Here is a 16,673-nt window from a genome sequence, read left to right as displayed (position 1 = left end):
TTGTCCATATATTCGAATGCTCGTTCGTGCATCATTGTTGAGTGCACTTGCACCATTTTCTTGGGGCTTACTCGGTGATAGTCCAGATGCCCGATTGTTGAGTAATTATTACTAATTCATGAAATTCAGCGGAGAATGATTCATGAAACAGAGTAATAATTATGAATTGTGCATATATTACTAATCCATGAATCCAACCGGGGAATTCAGGGAACGGAGTAATGAGATAAGATGGTTAACTGGATTCAGGGAACAGAGTAATGAGATATAATAGATTATTTTCTAGGAATTCAGTGGATGAATGTCACGACAGAACTAATCCATTGTAGAATCGAGATATGAGATAGTTGAAGCATCATACTCGTTCTGAAAGGTACATAGTCAGGGAACAACGTGCAGCGTCGACGTCCTGAAGGAGTTTAGCCCCCTAACAAACAATTATATCTAGAGAGCCGCCTGAATCTATACACGGTCTCTCTACATAGTCAGGGAACAACGAGTATCGTCGACGTCTTAAAGGCGTTAAGCCCTCTAACAAACAATTATGTCTAGAGAACCACCTAAACATTATTCTATGTAGAGGTGGGTCTCTATATGTAGTCAGGGAACAACGAGTATCGTTGACGTCCTGAAGGCGTTAAGCCCTATGACAAACAATTATGTCCAGAGGACCGCCCAATCATGTTATTCTACATAAAGGGAATGATGAAATGTGCAGCACCGAACGCTCAGCCAGGGAGGCCTTTCGAGAAACATGTTCATCATGGCTCTGAGAGGAACGCTCACTCAGTCAGAGATCGTGAAACGGTTCACGGATCGTAAATCATGAATCGTCACATGTGTTCATGAATCCGGGTTAGAAACATGCAATATCATGATTTTCCGATTTTGACCTTTGTCGAAAATCCACCATCAACACTCACAAGTTGAACATTATTTTTGCGGATAAAAACCAAACCGTGATGGATATGAAGCTAATATTTTGGGGATATGTTAATATTAAAAAGCTACACGTTCACACTGAAAATGAGTATATTCTTAGACGTGTAACACCACCATCTACTACTTTGAAAATGAGCCGTCGAAAATCAACATATATCTGGTCGAAATTAAGACAGATAAACTGTGAGGTTTTATATTTCGGAATGTGTTCATTTTTGGTAAGCATGTAGAACTTGGTAAGAGGAGCATATCCTCAAAATATTAGCTTCAAATCCGTTTTTATTCACAAAAATAACGTCCAATATGTGAGATAACGTAAGAAGAAAAGTTTCAAGATATACTTCCTCAGTAAATAATCTGCCAAGTATCAAGCAAAATCCAAAACAAGAGGATAGACACTATCAAGTGTTAATGCTTGGTTATGGTTTCTTATCTTCTTTTTTTTGTCTTTTTCTTTTTACACAATATTTTGAGGTGAAGGGATTGATTTGAATATTTGTTTCCGACTAATTAAAATACAAAAGAATGGCATTTTCATAAGACAAATTTCTACATCAAATATTAGTCATCCCTTCTCAACATCTCCAGTAAGAAATCACTCCATGAATCAATAGGACCAGGCAAACACCAATGAACACAGTCATTATACGACGTTACATTCTCTTGTGGCCAATGCCCATAACTACTTGGATGTCCATCCGGTCTCATAAACATTGCATGTGTTGTATTGAGTAGCCTAAATTGCTTTCCATTCCTCTTTCCCTCCTCTTCAGCAACCTTAAATTCCTCCACTTGAGCATTGTACAACCATAAAGCTCCATAGTCCAATGTAATTTCACTACTCTTTAACGGCTTCTTCCTTGCACAATTCGCTCCTTCATTCCATATTCCATTCTCAAAATGCGCCGGTGAAAATGTTCTCAAGTATGATGTACCTTTAAAATTCGGTGAACTATTTATTGCTCTGAACGCTGTTTGAAATGCCTTTCCATAACCATAAGACAATTCAAGACTTTTGACACCGTCCTTCAAACACTTAAAGCAACCCACGAGTTTATTGTTTTCGTAAAACACTGTGGGACGGAAAAACCATTGTCCAGCAGAGATGATTATGTAATCAAATTCATCGATCTGGGTTGTCCATTCTAAGTCGTATTCGTCCAGGTATAAATTGATGAGGCCAGTAATAGTTGTTCCGTTGACTTCTGCGTGTGTAGTTCTTACTAAATATGGTGTCCAGAAAACGGCAACAGTAAAATTGTAGCTGGGGTAGTACCATCGTTGGAATTCTTGGTCTTCTCTGTATGAAACGTCAGTTGGTCTCTCCACCTGTTGATAATAATAAAATCAGTCAAACAAACATAAACATTGATTAAATTTTTTGACCGTGTCCAGAATTTTCATAGCCAATTCTAGAAAAGAAATATTGCTCGTGCACCAGCATCACCACCAACCATATATAATAACCCTATTTCAAGGCATACAAGAAAAATTTTGCGCATACAAAAAAAATTGAACTAACTAAGGTGAGGTGATAGGGGGTATCCAAAGATAGATAAATTACTTAGTTATCCTCGATTAATTTATTAAAATAATTTTCTTTTTATCAACTGAGCTACTCATTTTCTTCTCACTCTGAAGGTACCGATGAACAGTTTGGCTGATAATTAAACACGAAAATAATAGCCAAACTTCACTTTATGAAAGATAACACTAAGTTCAGTTGTCTTATTTTTTTCTCTCGAATCAGCCGAACCTAAATTCGGCAATTACAGAGCGAAGTTCGGCTGCTAAAGTGTCAGCCGAACTTAGGTATGTTCCCAGAAGACTTATATTCGGCTGACTATTCATCATCCGAACTTCTCATACCCGGATGTTCGGCTGATTAGTTGTCAACCGAACCTAGTGTGATGTAAATATTAAAAAAAAAATTTAAGGAAAACCTAAAAAAAATAAGTGTTTTTAGAAAAAGTAAATAAAAAAAAAGAAAAAAGAATAAAGGCAATTTTGCTATTAAGCAAAATATATGGATAAGGGATTTTAAGGATTACTATTTAATAACCTGTTTTTATCTTTATTTGATATGCCAAGAAATTTTTCTGTATGCCCTAAAACAAGGTTCATATATAAAGTGGTTGGTTTGGATGATACTTATATCTATGCATGGTAGAGTTCCTCTCCTCTCTCACTCGTTCTTCTTCTTCAACAACAAAACCATCAAGAACAACCCTTTTCTGCTCAGATCTAGTCCATTTTGGGTTGGATTTGAGCAGATTTCTTCATTATTTCTTGGTTTCTAGGTTAGTTAACAGTTATAGCTTAGTTTTTATTATGTTTTCTTCTTATCTACATCATTATGGTGGTTTTATTTACTCTTTTGAGGCTTATCTTTTCTTTAATGGCGGTTCATGGTTATTGAGTTGGGTTTCAAGATCGATAGTGATGCTCTCCAACGACGAAATCTTCATCTTCATCGGTGATTTCTTTGACGACAGAAGCTTCATCACTAGTTCCAAGAGATTTGAGCAAATCACTCCCATTTTGGGAGCATCTCTTTCTAAAGAAGAAAAACTAACTAAATGGTTGGATTCTAATTCCGCGAAAAACCATTTTTCCTCCGATTTAATCGGATCTTATTCATACTTGTATTTGTCTTACTCCGGTAATCCTTCTCTTTTTCTTGTCGGATTTCTCGGTATTGTACTTGTTACTTTGTATTCTCTTATTTTCGATTAATAAAATGTTCTTTGTTTATAAAAAAAAAATCTATGCATGGTTGGTTGTGATGTTGCCTATAATAGGCCCAAGGTTGTAATTTGCATTATGGAGTTTGGATTTCGTCGACTACCCGGTCCCCATCCATAGGCCATAGCTGGAAAAGCCTTTAATTGAGGAAATGCAAGAATGATTTTTTAGGGACCATGGTTTTATTAGGCTACCTTCCCTATAGTTATATGGGGTGTCCTAAAGTATTGAAATGACTAACCTACCCTTGACCTAAATTAAATTAAAACTAACCTAATAATCACCTCTATATATATAACCACCACCTCTTCCCACCACCATCGCCCACCACCGCCGATTACCACCACCCTACGATTATCACCACCACCAACCACCGATTACCACCACCACCTCCGATTACCGCCACCACCAACCACCACCACCTCTATATATATAGCTTAATTTAAAACATTAATCACAAACCCATTACTTGTCATTCGTTTTTCGTTGAATAAATGAGAAGTAATCATCAAAATGAGTTGAAAATGGAAGTTGCAGAGAGGTTTAATGGAGGTTTTTTTTCAGAGAAAAGTTCGGTTACGTCACAAAAAACAAGTCTCAGCCGAACTTTTAGTTCGGTTACATCGGAAAACGTTCGGTTTCGTCGCAAAAAGTTCGGTTATCACTAATTAATTTTTTCTTAACCGAACTCAGAGTTCGGTTGATTCGCAAAAAATACTTTTAACCGAACTCCTTGTATTAGAACAACACAAGTCTATAAGTTCGGTTCCTTCACAAAATAAGGATATCACCGAACTTTAAGTTCGGTTGGTAGAGCAATTTGATATGTAACCGAACACACAAGATGTACCCAAGTAAATTTGTTAAGTTCAAAGTTCGGTAACCGAATATAGCACTGTAACTTTGGTTTTTTTTTATCGGTGAGTTCGGTTAGATACGCTTTTGGATAAAAGTTTGCGAACCAACCGAACTATGTACAGTTGGTAAAATTTTATTTTCACGTAAAGTTCGGTTAGTTATTGTTTGCAAAACAACCGAACTTCTAGACCCTAAAGTTCGGTTACATTGCGGGCAAACCGAACATTACACTGTACGACCAAAACCTCCATTAACGAGCGAGTTCGGTAACCTGCGTGTTTGGAAAACGTAACCGAACTACATTTTCAGGTGTGTTCGGTTACATGTTCTTGACATATGGTAACCGAACTGGCCCAAATCTACATAAAAAATTTCATTTTTTTGAAAGTTTGGAGCAATTAAACCAACATTATCTAAGTTTGAAGTATACCTGATAACCCAAATGCTCTTCCTCCGGTTGTGGTTGGTAAATTTTTTTCATGTTTTTCTTCTTCATCTTCTCTAACTTTACTCTCTCAATAATTCTACTTTTTTAGCTTAATCATTTCACTAATCATTACCGAAAATTAATCAGGAGGATAGTTTAGGTATTAATATAAATATCTTGATAAGGGATGACCTAGATTTACTTCTAAATGTGTTACTAAAAATACAACCATAGTCCCAAAAAAACCATGGTGCCATAAAAATCGTTCAAATGCAAGGGGTGTTCAAGTTCAATTCATGGTGTAAGTACGGATAACTACGGGACCATATGCTAATGTTGACACTATTGAAAAAGACGATGCAAAGGGTGGAGAGCATTATTGAAAAAGACGATGCAAAGGGCAGAGTGCATTATCTGGCATGTCTTTCATACAAACTTGAGTTACAAATTGGTCCCACGATTGGATGGAATTTGTATTGTAGAATGTCATTTCTCATGAGTGAAATGCTCCATAATGCACCATATATACTAAGCAACCAAAGCACAAATAACTATTTAAGATATCGAATGGTTGATACCAATGTAATACGTTGTTAAAATTGTTAGGTGATGAATTAGTGATTGAAGTTCGAAACACGTCAGCACCACTCGAATCAGAATGATAAAAAAGAAAAAAAAATACTTAAAAGACGTCAATGTGACACGAAAACTTTTAAACATCATGTTGATAGTCGAGTCTTAACAACCCAAAACAAGAAAAAAGATAGCCGAGTCTCGACTACACACCTAACAAAGCGTCCATCATCTTTCTGGATTTACTAATAATTAAAGCCAAATTCCATACATCAATCATTAAATCATTAATTATGTATGCGTAATAAATATTTTAAGAGCAAATCAAATAGTAATTCTTTTTTCTTTTAGAAAAAATAAATTTAAATCAGTTTGGTTGGTTGTTAATCCGCTCTATGCGATAATTAGCTGAGAAATATGAATAAACTCTTAATAAGGTACCTTTGAGAGGAGACACAACAAAGACTGCATATGATTTCTTCCAACAGAATCTCCAACAAAGGCCAAAGCTTTTCCACGTACAAGCTCCAAAAACTTAAATGGATCGAAGATAGGTAGTTCACAGTCATTTGGCTTCCACCTCCACTTCAAAAAATCAGTATCTGGCCGGCCAAACTTCATGCAGTTTTGATGATTATGTATGTGATTACATGTTGTATTCGTGTAGTATGTGGCATTTGGATTCCAAACCCATTCTCCCTCAAAAATGTTGCAATTCGGATTCCTGTACTTCAAAGTCGACAAAGAAGTGAGATGATGGTGATGATGATGATGAAAAACTACTGTGACAAGAATTAAGGTTGATGCTATTAGAAGAACGAATTTTGGTGTATGAATCTGGAGAATTTTGATGGTTCCAGTGAAAGAAAAAAGTTTCGAGAAGTGAAACTCTTTCATTGAAAATTGAGAAGAAGAGTGATGTTTCAGTTCGACTGTTAAGTAAGAAGGAGAGTGTGGAGAGCTAACATGTTATATGCACAAAGTTAACTAGCAAGTGTCTATATAAAGTTAACGTACTTACAATCACAGAGAATAAAATGAATATGTGGTGGTTATGGGGGAGAAGACAGGTCTCTACAAAAAGCTAATTGCATCGCTGGTTACGATTGATTGTACTGGTGGGTGTGATATATCATTTTTCTATTAGCATAAGTCAAGAAAAATCTTGTAGGAGTAATATTATACATGCGATGCCTATCTAGATCTTAGCTGTACACAATGTGTATCCAATTAATTTACAAGAATGAACATTCTCTGACAAGACATGTTTACCAAAAAAACAGACCCCTTCTTCGTCTAGGTTGGCGCGCGAAGTGGCCATTCTTTTATGGGATATTTTGATTTTTGGTCACAAAAAACTGATCGGAGTTGTGTTTAGGTCAGGATAAAATTTTAATTAGAGTTTGGGGCACATAACATTTATTGACCATCTTGACCATCCAAAAAAAAGTTAAATTATTGAAATTACACATTTAAATCTGGCATTCGATTTATTTACTAGTTATATCCTCATCTTCTTCCCTTTGATTTATTTGCTGGACACATTATATTGGATGTTTTCATTGACGTAATTATATGTCCATGAGAAGAACCAAACCTGCAAATGGCGAATGTGGAAATTGTAGAGACGATTTAGTATGGCTTCATCTTCCCATGAAGAAGATAACCTCCTTAATGATTTATCCACTGGGTTTGATCCCTTTCAATTCCCACCTATTGATACTGCTTAATTAAACGATGTTGATCAACCTGTATCTGAAGGTTCATTAAATGAGTTCGTTTTTGATGAAGACGATGGTACTTTCGATTTCCATTTTGATGATATTAATTGTCCATCTGAAAATGGAGATATAGGGATTTTTGGTGGTGATCGATCTGATGTTTTGTCTTCCATGGTTACGGGTTGTGGAAATTGTCCAAGTTCCTATGACAATAATAATAACTGTGGGGTTATGATTCCATGTCTCCTGAATCAAGACCTTTACCCAAAAAATGAGCAAACTTGCTTTAAGCAGCCAATACTCTTAACGGTTGATCGTATCACCTAAACTTAAGCGGGGTTTACAGGGAAGGAGAAACGATGAGTTTGAATCACCAGCAAACTCATATTTGCACCACCAATAGAACACACACAAGGTGTTTACTAAAAGGCCTGAATGACCTGTTCAGTTCTTGTGCTTATCTTGAATTCTTTCTTTCTTTTATTTGTTGATTTTGCTTGTGGTTGTGCTGCTGGTGGTGGTACCGGAGGTGATGGTGGAGGTGTTGCTTGAACTGAAGGAGGCGGATGTGGTGCTGTTAATGCCGGAGTTGGTGGTAGTGATGGAGATGTTAAGTAAAAACCCCAACTAACAGAGTTACATAAATTGAAATTAATTTTTAAAAATAAATAATTAACTAATGGTCAATGACAGTCCTGTGATCCAAACTCTAATTAAAATTTCACTGTGACCTAAACGCAATTCTGGTCACTTTTTTGTGACCCAAAATCAAAATATACCTTCTTTTATTGCTGGATCTTGACACTCCTACCGCCGGGACTACGGGGGTTTGTCCAATTTTGGGACACGATATATAGCATAATTTGAATGATAGAGAGGGGAATAACTCTAACATTGAGATTGGTAGTGGGATGAAAAGGGGAATGATCAAAGGTCAGGACTCATTGTCTCAGATTTGGACTATAACAGTAGTCTCGGTTATAGAATTTTCCTGAAAAATCTCGTGCAAACAGGATCAGTATGCACAAGGCCAAACGGCTAAACCTTCACCTTTAAACCGAAATAAAAAAAAAATTATTGAATTAAATAGTAAATATCATTTTTATTTTCGCTAATTCGATAAATAATTTGGTAGCGACTAGTTTGAAACTCAAGTCATTAACACTATCACACAATAATAAAATTTATTGTACTGTGGAGCGTCAGAAAGTTTCTAGTATTTTCATGATTTCTATTTTTTCCTACAATCCACCAGTAAAATTTCAAAATTAAACTTCATATGCAAGTGTATTAATCTTTATGCAGAGCTTGTTGAAATGACATTTATAGGTTTGGGTGTAACACGCGCACTATTACATGATGCGTGCTCAGAGATGTGTTATTCGAATCAGATAAAGCTTCATCTCAAGCTTAGGTTACGCGTTTGGAGCATTTTGGCCCAGAACAAAATCAACACTATCACGATCCATTTCCAGTGGGAGGCTGGCTGAGAGCGATCGATATTGCATTATGGTGCATCACTATGGGGCTATTTTCGAAACTCGTTGTTGCGAAAGCAGTTTAGTATTTACCCTCACCATTTTTTTCTGTTGTAGAAATCTCAATAATACATATATAAGGAATGGGTCTTGGTTGACCGAGAGTTGACCAGATGTTGACTTTGATAGTTGACCGACAGTTGACTTTGACCACTGACCGACCATTGACTTTGACCATTGACCGACCGTGGATTTTGACCGACCAAAAGATTCAGTAGCCTGCATTCTGAGTTGGTTGGCTGAATGGCAGACTTGAATGAGCCCCAAATGGTGGCTCAAGTAGCAATCTGGCTCAATATGTTTCACTCTTGGTACAAACAAAAATCTCTTGCGTTTCCTTCATTTAAAATCTTCTTTTGGATCAAGAAGCTTTTAGTAGTACCGTTGGAGGGAAACTAAATCGTATTGCTATTTTAGTTTTTGATTATTGATTTTATTGACTAATAATACAGTTATCCTTGATAAATCAAACTTGATTATTCCATGGTCCATCTCTTTTGATATAAGGCCACTCAAGTTTTCTTGAGGATTGACTATTATAGATCACTTGATTCAAGATCTGTAGATAAAACTAGTGATCGATCAAAATTAATGTTATTAGACTTCGTTCTGTACGTATTGATCATTAGTAGGAGCAAGTTATTTGTCTAGGTTACTTTGAAGATTAAATACTAGAAGAATTTTTCTTTTTGGTATTATGATCTTTGTGATACTATTTGCACACTTGATTTTTTGGGAGCCAAACAAGCAGTTTATTTCGATACACATCCGACTTTTTGAAAGATCGAACAAATTGTCTAGTTGCTTCTCCTCATAGAGTTGATTGGATTCATAGTTATATACTGACGTTGAGCTTTATCATAGAAAGTCAATTTTATGTTGAGCTTTTTTCTTCTAATACGATTGACTTGTTGATATTACAAAACTTCTAGATGTTTTGATGGCCAAGTTACCACAGACGAAGCATATCTCAAAAATTAAGCTTCATCATTAAAAGTCAATTGTATAAGGATGTGAACTCTAAAAAGATAAGATAAAATACTCCAGAAAACCCAAGAAAGGGGCAGACAAACCACTGTGTATCCTGATAATCAATAAAATATCTCTTCATATGGAGATTCTTACGTGGAGTAGACATAACTCGTCCAACCATGTCAAATCTCTAATCTTCTTCATTTTTTTTATTCATCAATTCGGGTTCCATATTTTATACCATCATCGTCATCATTATCATCGAGAATGTTTGAGGTAGAGAAACGTTTTTGGTAAGACTAAGGTGGTCCTTGACGAAGTAATTCACATCTTCTAGAAGGATAACATCTTATATCATGACTCTAGGAAAAAAAAATTGGTAAGACTAAGGTGGTCCTTGACGAATTTAGAACTAGATAATAACGTATGTCAACTCTTGCATACAGACTTGAAATATAAGAGGAAATTCATCGGTAACCTTGATAGAAATTCTTCTTGGATATCTTGGGGAAGGTTTGACATTGTTGCTCACTCATCGGCATTTAGGGTTTAAAGATTTCAGATAAAAGGGTAATATATTTTTATGTAGTCATTAGCATGGGATAAAATATTTATATGATAATTTTTTGGAATCTTGAAGATTGGATTAATAAAATCTATCATGTGGACACTTTTGGTCATCTTACTTTGTTTCCTTTTTTTCTTTTGTTTCATTATTTATGTTGGTCTTTTAGTTGGAAAAATAATCAGTTCTACAACTCAAATAGTAACTGAGTATACAAAAATTGGATTGTTATTTGTTTCGTGCATTCAGATGGTTATTTTCTTATTGTAAAGGATATTTAAACATCTAATATATGAAATTTCAGTATGATACATGATTATAATACTTTAATTAGACAGAAAACGTTAGATTCTATCAGTAACAGTTGATTTTAGTTATCTATACCAAAGATCGATACAATAGCAATACCTTACCCACTTATTTATCAGAAAATGGGCTATATAACCAAAAGTGCACTTCTTCTGGGTCAAATAGACCGGTAGACATTCCGCCTGGGTCAAATGGACAGAGGAATCTTTTAATTGAAACTGTCGGAACTACTGTTTTGGAACTGCCACATTCTCCCTCTCTCTTAAACAAAACCACGTTCTCCCTCCCTCTTCAAGTGAAAACCACCGCCCTTCTTCATCTTCTCACAAAACAGAAGAGAAAACAATTCCTCCACCATCTCCCCACACCATCTCCTCACCATAAACAGTAGCAGAAAAAGATTTCATCCACCGTCTCCTAACAATCATCACTACAACAAATCAGTTTCATCAATATCACTACAAGAAATCAGTTTCATCAACAGTATTTTCTCAACATAAGCACCGTATTCTGCAAACACCATCAACAATACACTACAAAATGAGAAGTTTCTAGGGTTTCAATCGATCGATCAGTTCAGTGTATTTGAAGAATCAGGGTTTCAATTTATCCACAGAATGTCTCCTAGAACTCGTAAGATTTGAAACCCTAACTCGGATTTGTTCTTATTTTCAGAATTGCATGATTAATTTGTTGAATTGGTTGTTCTTATTTTCATTTCAGTAGGTTAATTTGTTGAATTGGTTGTTTAATTTTCATTTCAATGGATGTGTATTTTATTCAATAAAATTGGTTTGCATTTGGTTATTTGAGTTTTTTCAATTTAATGAATGAAATTAGTTGTGGTGTACGAGTCTGGTTATTTGATTTTTTCCAATGTTATGAATGAAATTGAATGAATTTGGTTTACATGTGATAGAACTGGTGTCATCAGGTTTAAACCTTAGATGAAATTGTTTCAGCAGGTTTTTACCTAGATGAAACTGGTTTCATCCAGCAGTTTTGATATGTAGTGTATTTTGTTTTAGAAGTTTAAACCTTGGACGAAATTGTTTCAACAGGTTTTTACCTGGATGGAACTGGTTTCATCCAGTTTTAATATGCAGTGTATATTGTTTTAGTAGTTTAAAAATAGATGAAAACAGTTTCATCCAGGTTTGAAGATATGTCCTGTGACGAATATTAGTAACACTGGATGTAACCAGTTACGTCCTATGTCGAATAGTAGTATGCAGTGTATTTTACCTAACTGAATAGTAGTATGCAGTTACGTCCTATGTCGAATAATATTTACATCCAGGTTTTTACCTAGATGAAACTGGTTTCATCCAGCAGTTTTAGTATGCAGTTACGTCCTATGTCGAATAATAGTTACATCCAGGTTTTTACCTAGATGAAACTGGTTTCATCCAGCAGTTTAAACCTTGGATGAAATTGTTTCAACAAGTTTTTACCTGGATGGAACTGGTTTCATCCATTTTTAATATGCAGTGTATATTTTTTTAGTAGTTTAAAAATAGATGAAAACAGTTTCATCCAGGTTTAAAGATATGTCCTGTGAATAATATTAGTAACACTGGATGTAACCAGTTATGTCCTATGTCTTACATGTTATGTCCTGTGACGATATTAGTAACACTGGGTGTAACCAGTTACGTCCTATGTCGAATAGTAGTAACACTAAATGTAACCAGTTACGTCCTATGTCGAATGGTAGTAACACATGATGTAACCAGTTGCATCCACCCTATTCGAATACTTACATCACATCTTATTGTAATATCCACCCTAATATATAATTGATTTTTCTTTGGTTTCAGTTTTTGTTGCAAAGGAAAGCAAAAGGCTATTCGGAAGTGCTTGAACAATTCCAAGAAAAGACTGATTATTTCATTAAGCATGCTAGAAAACCGCAAAATGATGGAATAATTTATGGTTCGTTACAAGTTCTACTTTCTTAACGACAATCTATGCTGATTGTCTTACTACCACTAGGAAAAGTGTCCATTGTCCTGACGGTACTGCCGCTACAAATGAGATTCACAATTTCAGTCTTTGTTGCATTAACTTGCTGTAAAATAGCGCTTACCGCTTGCATGTATATTTGTTAGTATATAATTTTGGTTTAGAGTTTAGAAATACATATGTTACTGCTCTTATCTTATGTTTTTTTGGTTCAGAATGATGAAAACTAGGAAATGCGGTGCTAGCTTTTGGGTGACTGAAGAAGAATGGCAAGAAGAGTTGCAGCCGTAATTGAATTTCTGTTGAGTTTATGAGTAAGGGTTTTGATCGGTTGCAGTTGATCCAACCTGAACAAATTAAAAGAAACTAAAATAAGGGTTTTGATGGCTTTCATAGGATTCAATAAGCACAAGAAAGTAGTGTTCATTGTTTCGTTGTGAAGAAGATGGAAATAACCGAGAGGTCCTCATATTTTCTTGTTGCTGGTTCTTATCTTATTTTATTACTCATTTCCCTATCTGCTTGCTCAGGTACAGTAATCTATTTTTTTTTTTATTCCATTTTGAAGCGATTGTATTTGTACAGATAGTTCTTCTTCTTTTTCCGTTAACCTTTTTATTTCTTGATGTTATTACTTGATCACTATTACTAAATCATTCTTTGTTTTACTTTTTTGAATTTGTTGTTGCATAACAACCTGGATTTGGTGTTTTTTTGAGGTGGCAGCGATTTCATCAGGTAGCCTTGGTGAACCTTATGCAGTCACTAACGTAACTACTTCTGATTCGAACTGTAACTTTTTCCCAAAGGAAATTGAACGCAAATGTAAGTTGCAGGACAGACCAATGTCTACCATAAAGTGCAACTGGTGGGATCGTCTTGGAGTTAATAGGGAGTCGGTATGTGAAGGATGTTGCGGGAAATTTCTCCCAACTCCACCACCAACCATTACACAGGAATGTCAAGATGGGGATACAAATTTCTCTTTTCCCACACCATCTATCCACCCATGGAATTGTAGTCGTTGTCAAGATGGTTGTAAAGAAAGATGTGGGTGGTAGATTCTTACGGTTGCAAGGGAGATGTTCAAATTCATGAGTTATGATGGTGAAACTATTTAGATGTGCACTTGGTGTTGTAGTGAACGTACTCTATCAACTGCTGCTCTTGGTTCTTCGTTATTCACAGTAGGCCAGTGAATAATATTTCACTAGGTGAAAATCTAGCTGCAGCTAATGTGACGTGATATCAAGTGATCTTTGCATTTAATTACAATAAGCAGCATGTACTTTTTTTCTTTTTTTGTTTAAGCATATTATGTCGTCATTCGTGTATTTCTCATCTTCCGATGATTTGTTTGTATTTATCGTAAAATGTTGTTGTTGATCTACAAGGGTAGACACACTAACTAGTAAATTCACGCTTCCCATTCAGAGTACGTCTGTATATGTTAGTAGTAGTATGATTAATAACAGTATTTTTAAAGAACAAGGGCATAATGGACTGTTCCGGTTAATAAATAAACAAAATCCTGGGTGAAATATCAAAATTGGCTAATTGAACAGTATATTTCTGATTTTTGTCCATATAAACAGTATCAAAAGCTAGAAATCTATTTCACCTAGGAATTGTTTGTTTTGGTCTTTTTGACCAATTTTGTGCTTATTTATCATGTTTTTAATCTAAGCAAAGTTCTACCAGAAAATCAAAAATAAAGTCGTTTTGTTTTAAAAGAAAAAACTTCATATTTGCATAAATCACCAGCTAAATATCTAGCAAAATCCAAAACCAGAGTTAGATATTATATATATATGTACATACATAAGCATCCATTTTCATTACCAACCTTCCAAGATAACACATGGATATGAAGATGAAGTACATCAAGGACCAAAAAGCAGCAGGTAACACCATATTTTGCTAATACATAGTTCAATATTTCGACAAGAAACAGAGAAGAAATCCCAAGTCAATGACTAAAAAAGAGCATGAAAGATCCGATGAGATCGGGAGTGGATGCTCTTTTGAGACTTAATCCGACCATTATTTAACTATCTTCTTCTTGAGTAAGATGCGCTTCTTTAAAAAAAGGAAAAATTTGCTCCAATAGTTGACCAGAAAAAAGTAGATTATGGTGACTGGAAAACATCATCATACTTCAATACCAGTAACCAGATAAAGAAAATTGTTAACGGAAAAGAGGCACGCTATAAAAGCGCAAAAAGAAACGTTGTAACAGTGCGGATAAGCTACGGAAAACCAGCAGGAACAAACATGAAACCTTAAAAACATCTTAAACCTTCTATTATATTTTAACTAGTTAAAACTAATAACTAGATCTAAGTTGATCTGATCAGTTTTAAGCTCTCCAGAAAAAGTTCTTTGTTTCACCGGAATCGCACTAGAGAGAAGAGAGAAAGAGAGGACGTTTATCAAAAATGAGGTAAACAAAATCAAATATTCAAATATTAATTTTTGGGAACTTTTTAGGAAACATTAGAAAAATGAAATATCTATTATTATTTTTTACTTTCATGAGAAAATAGCCTTTTTGATCATAATTTTTCTACCCCAAAGGTAAGCGGTTTATTTTGAGGCCATTTGTGAATATAGATAAAATCTCAACACTTCTGTCCAACTCTAAGTGCAATCCTAAGAGTACTTTTGTTTTTCGTATTTGCCTTAGTAGCGTGTATAATTTGTCGATTCTTTATCTATCAAGAAAGCCTATACTGGTGTATTTAAGTTAAATGTGCTCATGACATTTTACCAACAAATGCCAGGACTGCTAGCATCCTCAACTACATTGATCCTATCTGCAATATATGCAAAAATATTGTGGAAGATATAACCCGTACTCTTATATCTTTCCCATATGCTGCTGAAATGTGGATAAATCTTTTTGGTTCTCAACACCAATGCTTCGGGGAAGCATCTAACTTCAATGATTGACTAAACTCCTGGTTTCTCCCCACATATCTTTACAAGGACTAGATACCAATCTTTGCTGCTACCTGCTGGTTCATTTGGAAAGAATGTGATTTAGTATTCCAGAAAACTAAACCATCTGCTCTGATTACTGCAAATAAGATTAAGCAACACGATCCATGCTTTTTTAATATAATAATGCACAATCAAAACCGTATTCTGATCAATCTCTTACCAGAGAGATGATCAGGATGATATAGTCAGAATGACTAATGAGCATAAGTTGAAATTTGGTATCACCATCAGTATAAGTTCCATGAATTTTACTACAATGGAAGGACATGTTGATCCCTCTTTTTATAATAACTATGATTTCATTGCCATGTCTAACGCAGGACTCTGTGTGAGAGCAAGAAGAATCAAAGAATGCATTCCTGGAGACAACAAAGTCGGAAGAGGAGCTGAACTAGCAATGAGATGGGCCAAAGAGTTGCAAAGAGAAAACATTGATTTCTAAGCAGAAGACGAAGCCACTGTGAAGGAGCTAGAGGATGAATACAAATCAGAAGTTCAAGGAAGATTCAACATGGGATACCATCATATGAAAGATGGAAATTTTGAAGCGGTTTCTTAATCTTGTTCCGGAAAGCTGATCAAAATCACAAAGGATCAACACTCTAAAGGAGAAAACATTGATTTCCAAGCAGAAGACGATGCCACTCTGAAGGAGCTAGAGGATGAATGCAAGTCAGAAGTTCAAGGAAGATTCAACATGGGATACCATCATATGAAACATGGAAATTTTAAAGCGGTTTCTTAATCTTGTTCTGGAAAGCTGATCAATATCACAAAGGATCAGCACTCTACAGAAGTTAAATTAGCTAGTTTAAAATTCAAATTCCAGTAATTTAGATAACTTTAATTGGAAAGGTCCAAATTTAAACCTTTTATTTAATTATCCTCATGATGTAAGTGGTAATGGTAATGACAACTCCACCACCAAAAATGACTCAAAAAGGTTTATGCACGAGACTGGAGGCAGCTTTGCGGAACTTAGTTATAACCATTAAGTTTATGCTTTCGGGCAGAAAACTCTTTTTCCTATAAAAAAAAAAGAAAAAAAAGACAAG

At 35.2% G+C, this 16,673-nt stretch overlaps 1 protein-coding gene across 1 annotated transcript; it reads right to left on the bottom strand.

Moving 5' to 3' along the window:
• Positions 1-1,409: 1,409 nt before the first annotated feature.
• Positions 1,410-6,578, bottom strand: LOC113348256 (protein trichome birefringence-like 19). Its single transcript, XM_026591962.1, has 2 exons — positions 5,987-6,578; positions 1,410-2,271 (listed from the first exon to the last, which is right to left on the bottom strand). The coding sequence occupies exons 1-2, from the start codon at positions 6,440-6,442 to the stop codon at positions 1,504-1,506; spliced, it is 1,224 nt and encodes a 407-aa protein (XP_026447747.1). The 5' UTR covers positions 6,443-6,578; the 3' UTR covers positions 1,410-1,503.
• Between the last annotated feature and the right edge of the window lie 10,095 nt (positions 6,579-16,673).

The sequence above is a fragment of the Papaver somniferum genome, chromosome 2, assembly GCF_003573695.1.
Source record: "Papaver somniferum cultivar HN1 chromosome 2, ASM357369v1, whole genome shotgun sequence".
NCBI lineage: Eukaryota > Viridiplantae > Streptophyta > Magnoliopsida > Ranunculales > Papaveraceae > Papaver > Papaver somniferum.
The sequence above is the reverse complement of the archived record's forward strand: the minus strand, read 5'-3'. Positions and strand labels throughout refer to the sequence as shown.

Coding starts and splice junctions, on each gene's coding strand:
- LOC113348256 (XM_026591962.1), bottom strand. CDS start 6,442: ATGAAAGAGTTTCACTTCTCGAAACTTTTTTCTTTCACTGGAACCATC. Junction 2,272..5,986: donor TGTTGTGTCTCCTCTCAAAG/GTACCTTATTAA, acceptor TATTATCAACAG/GTGGAGAGACCAACTGACGT.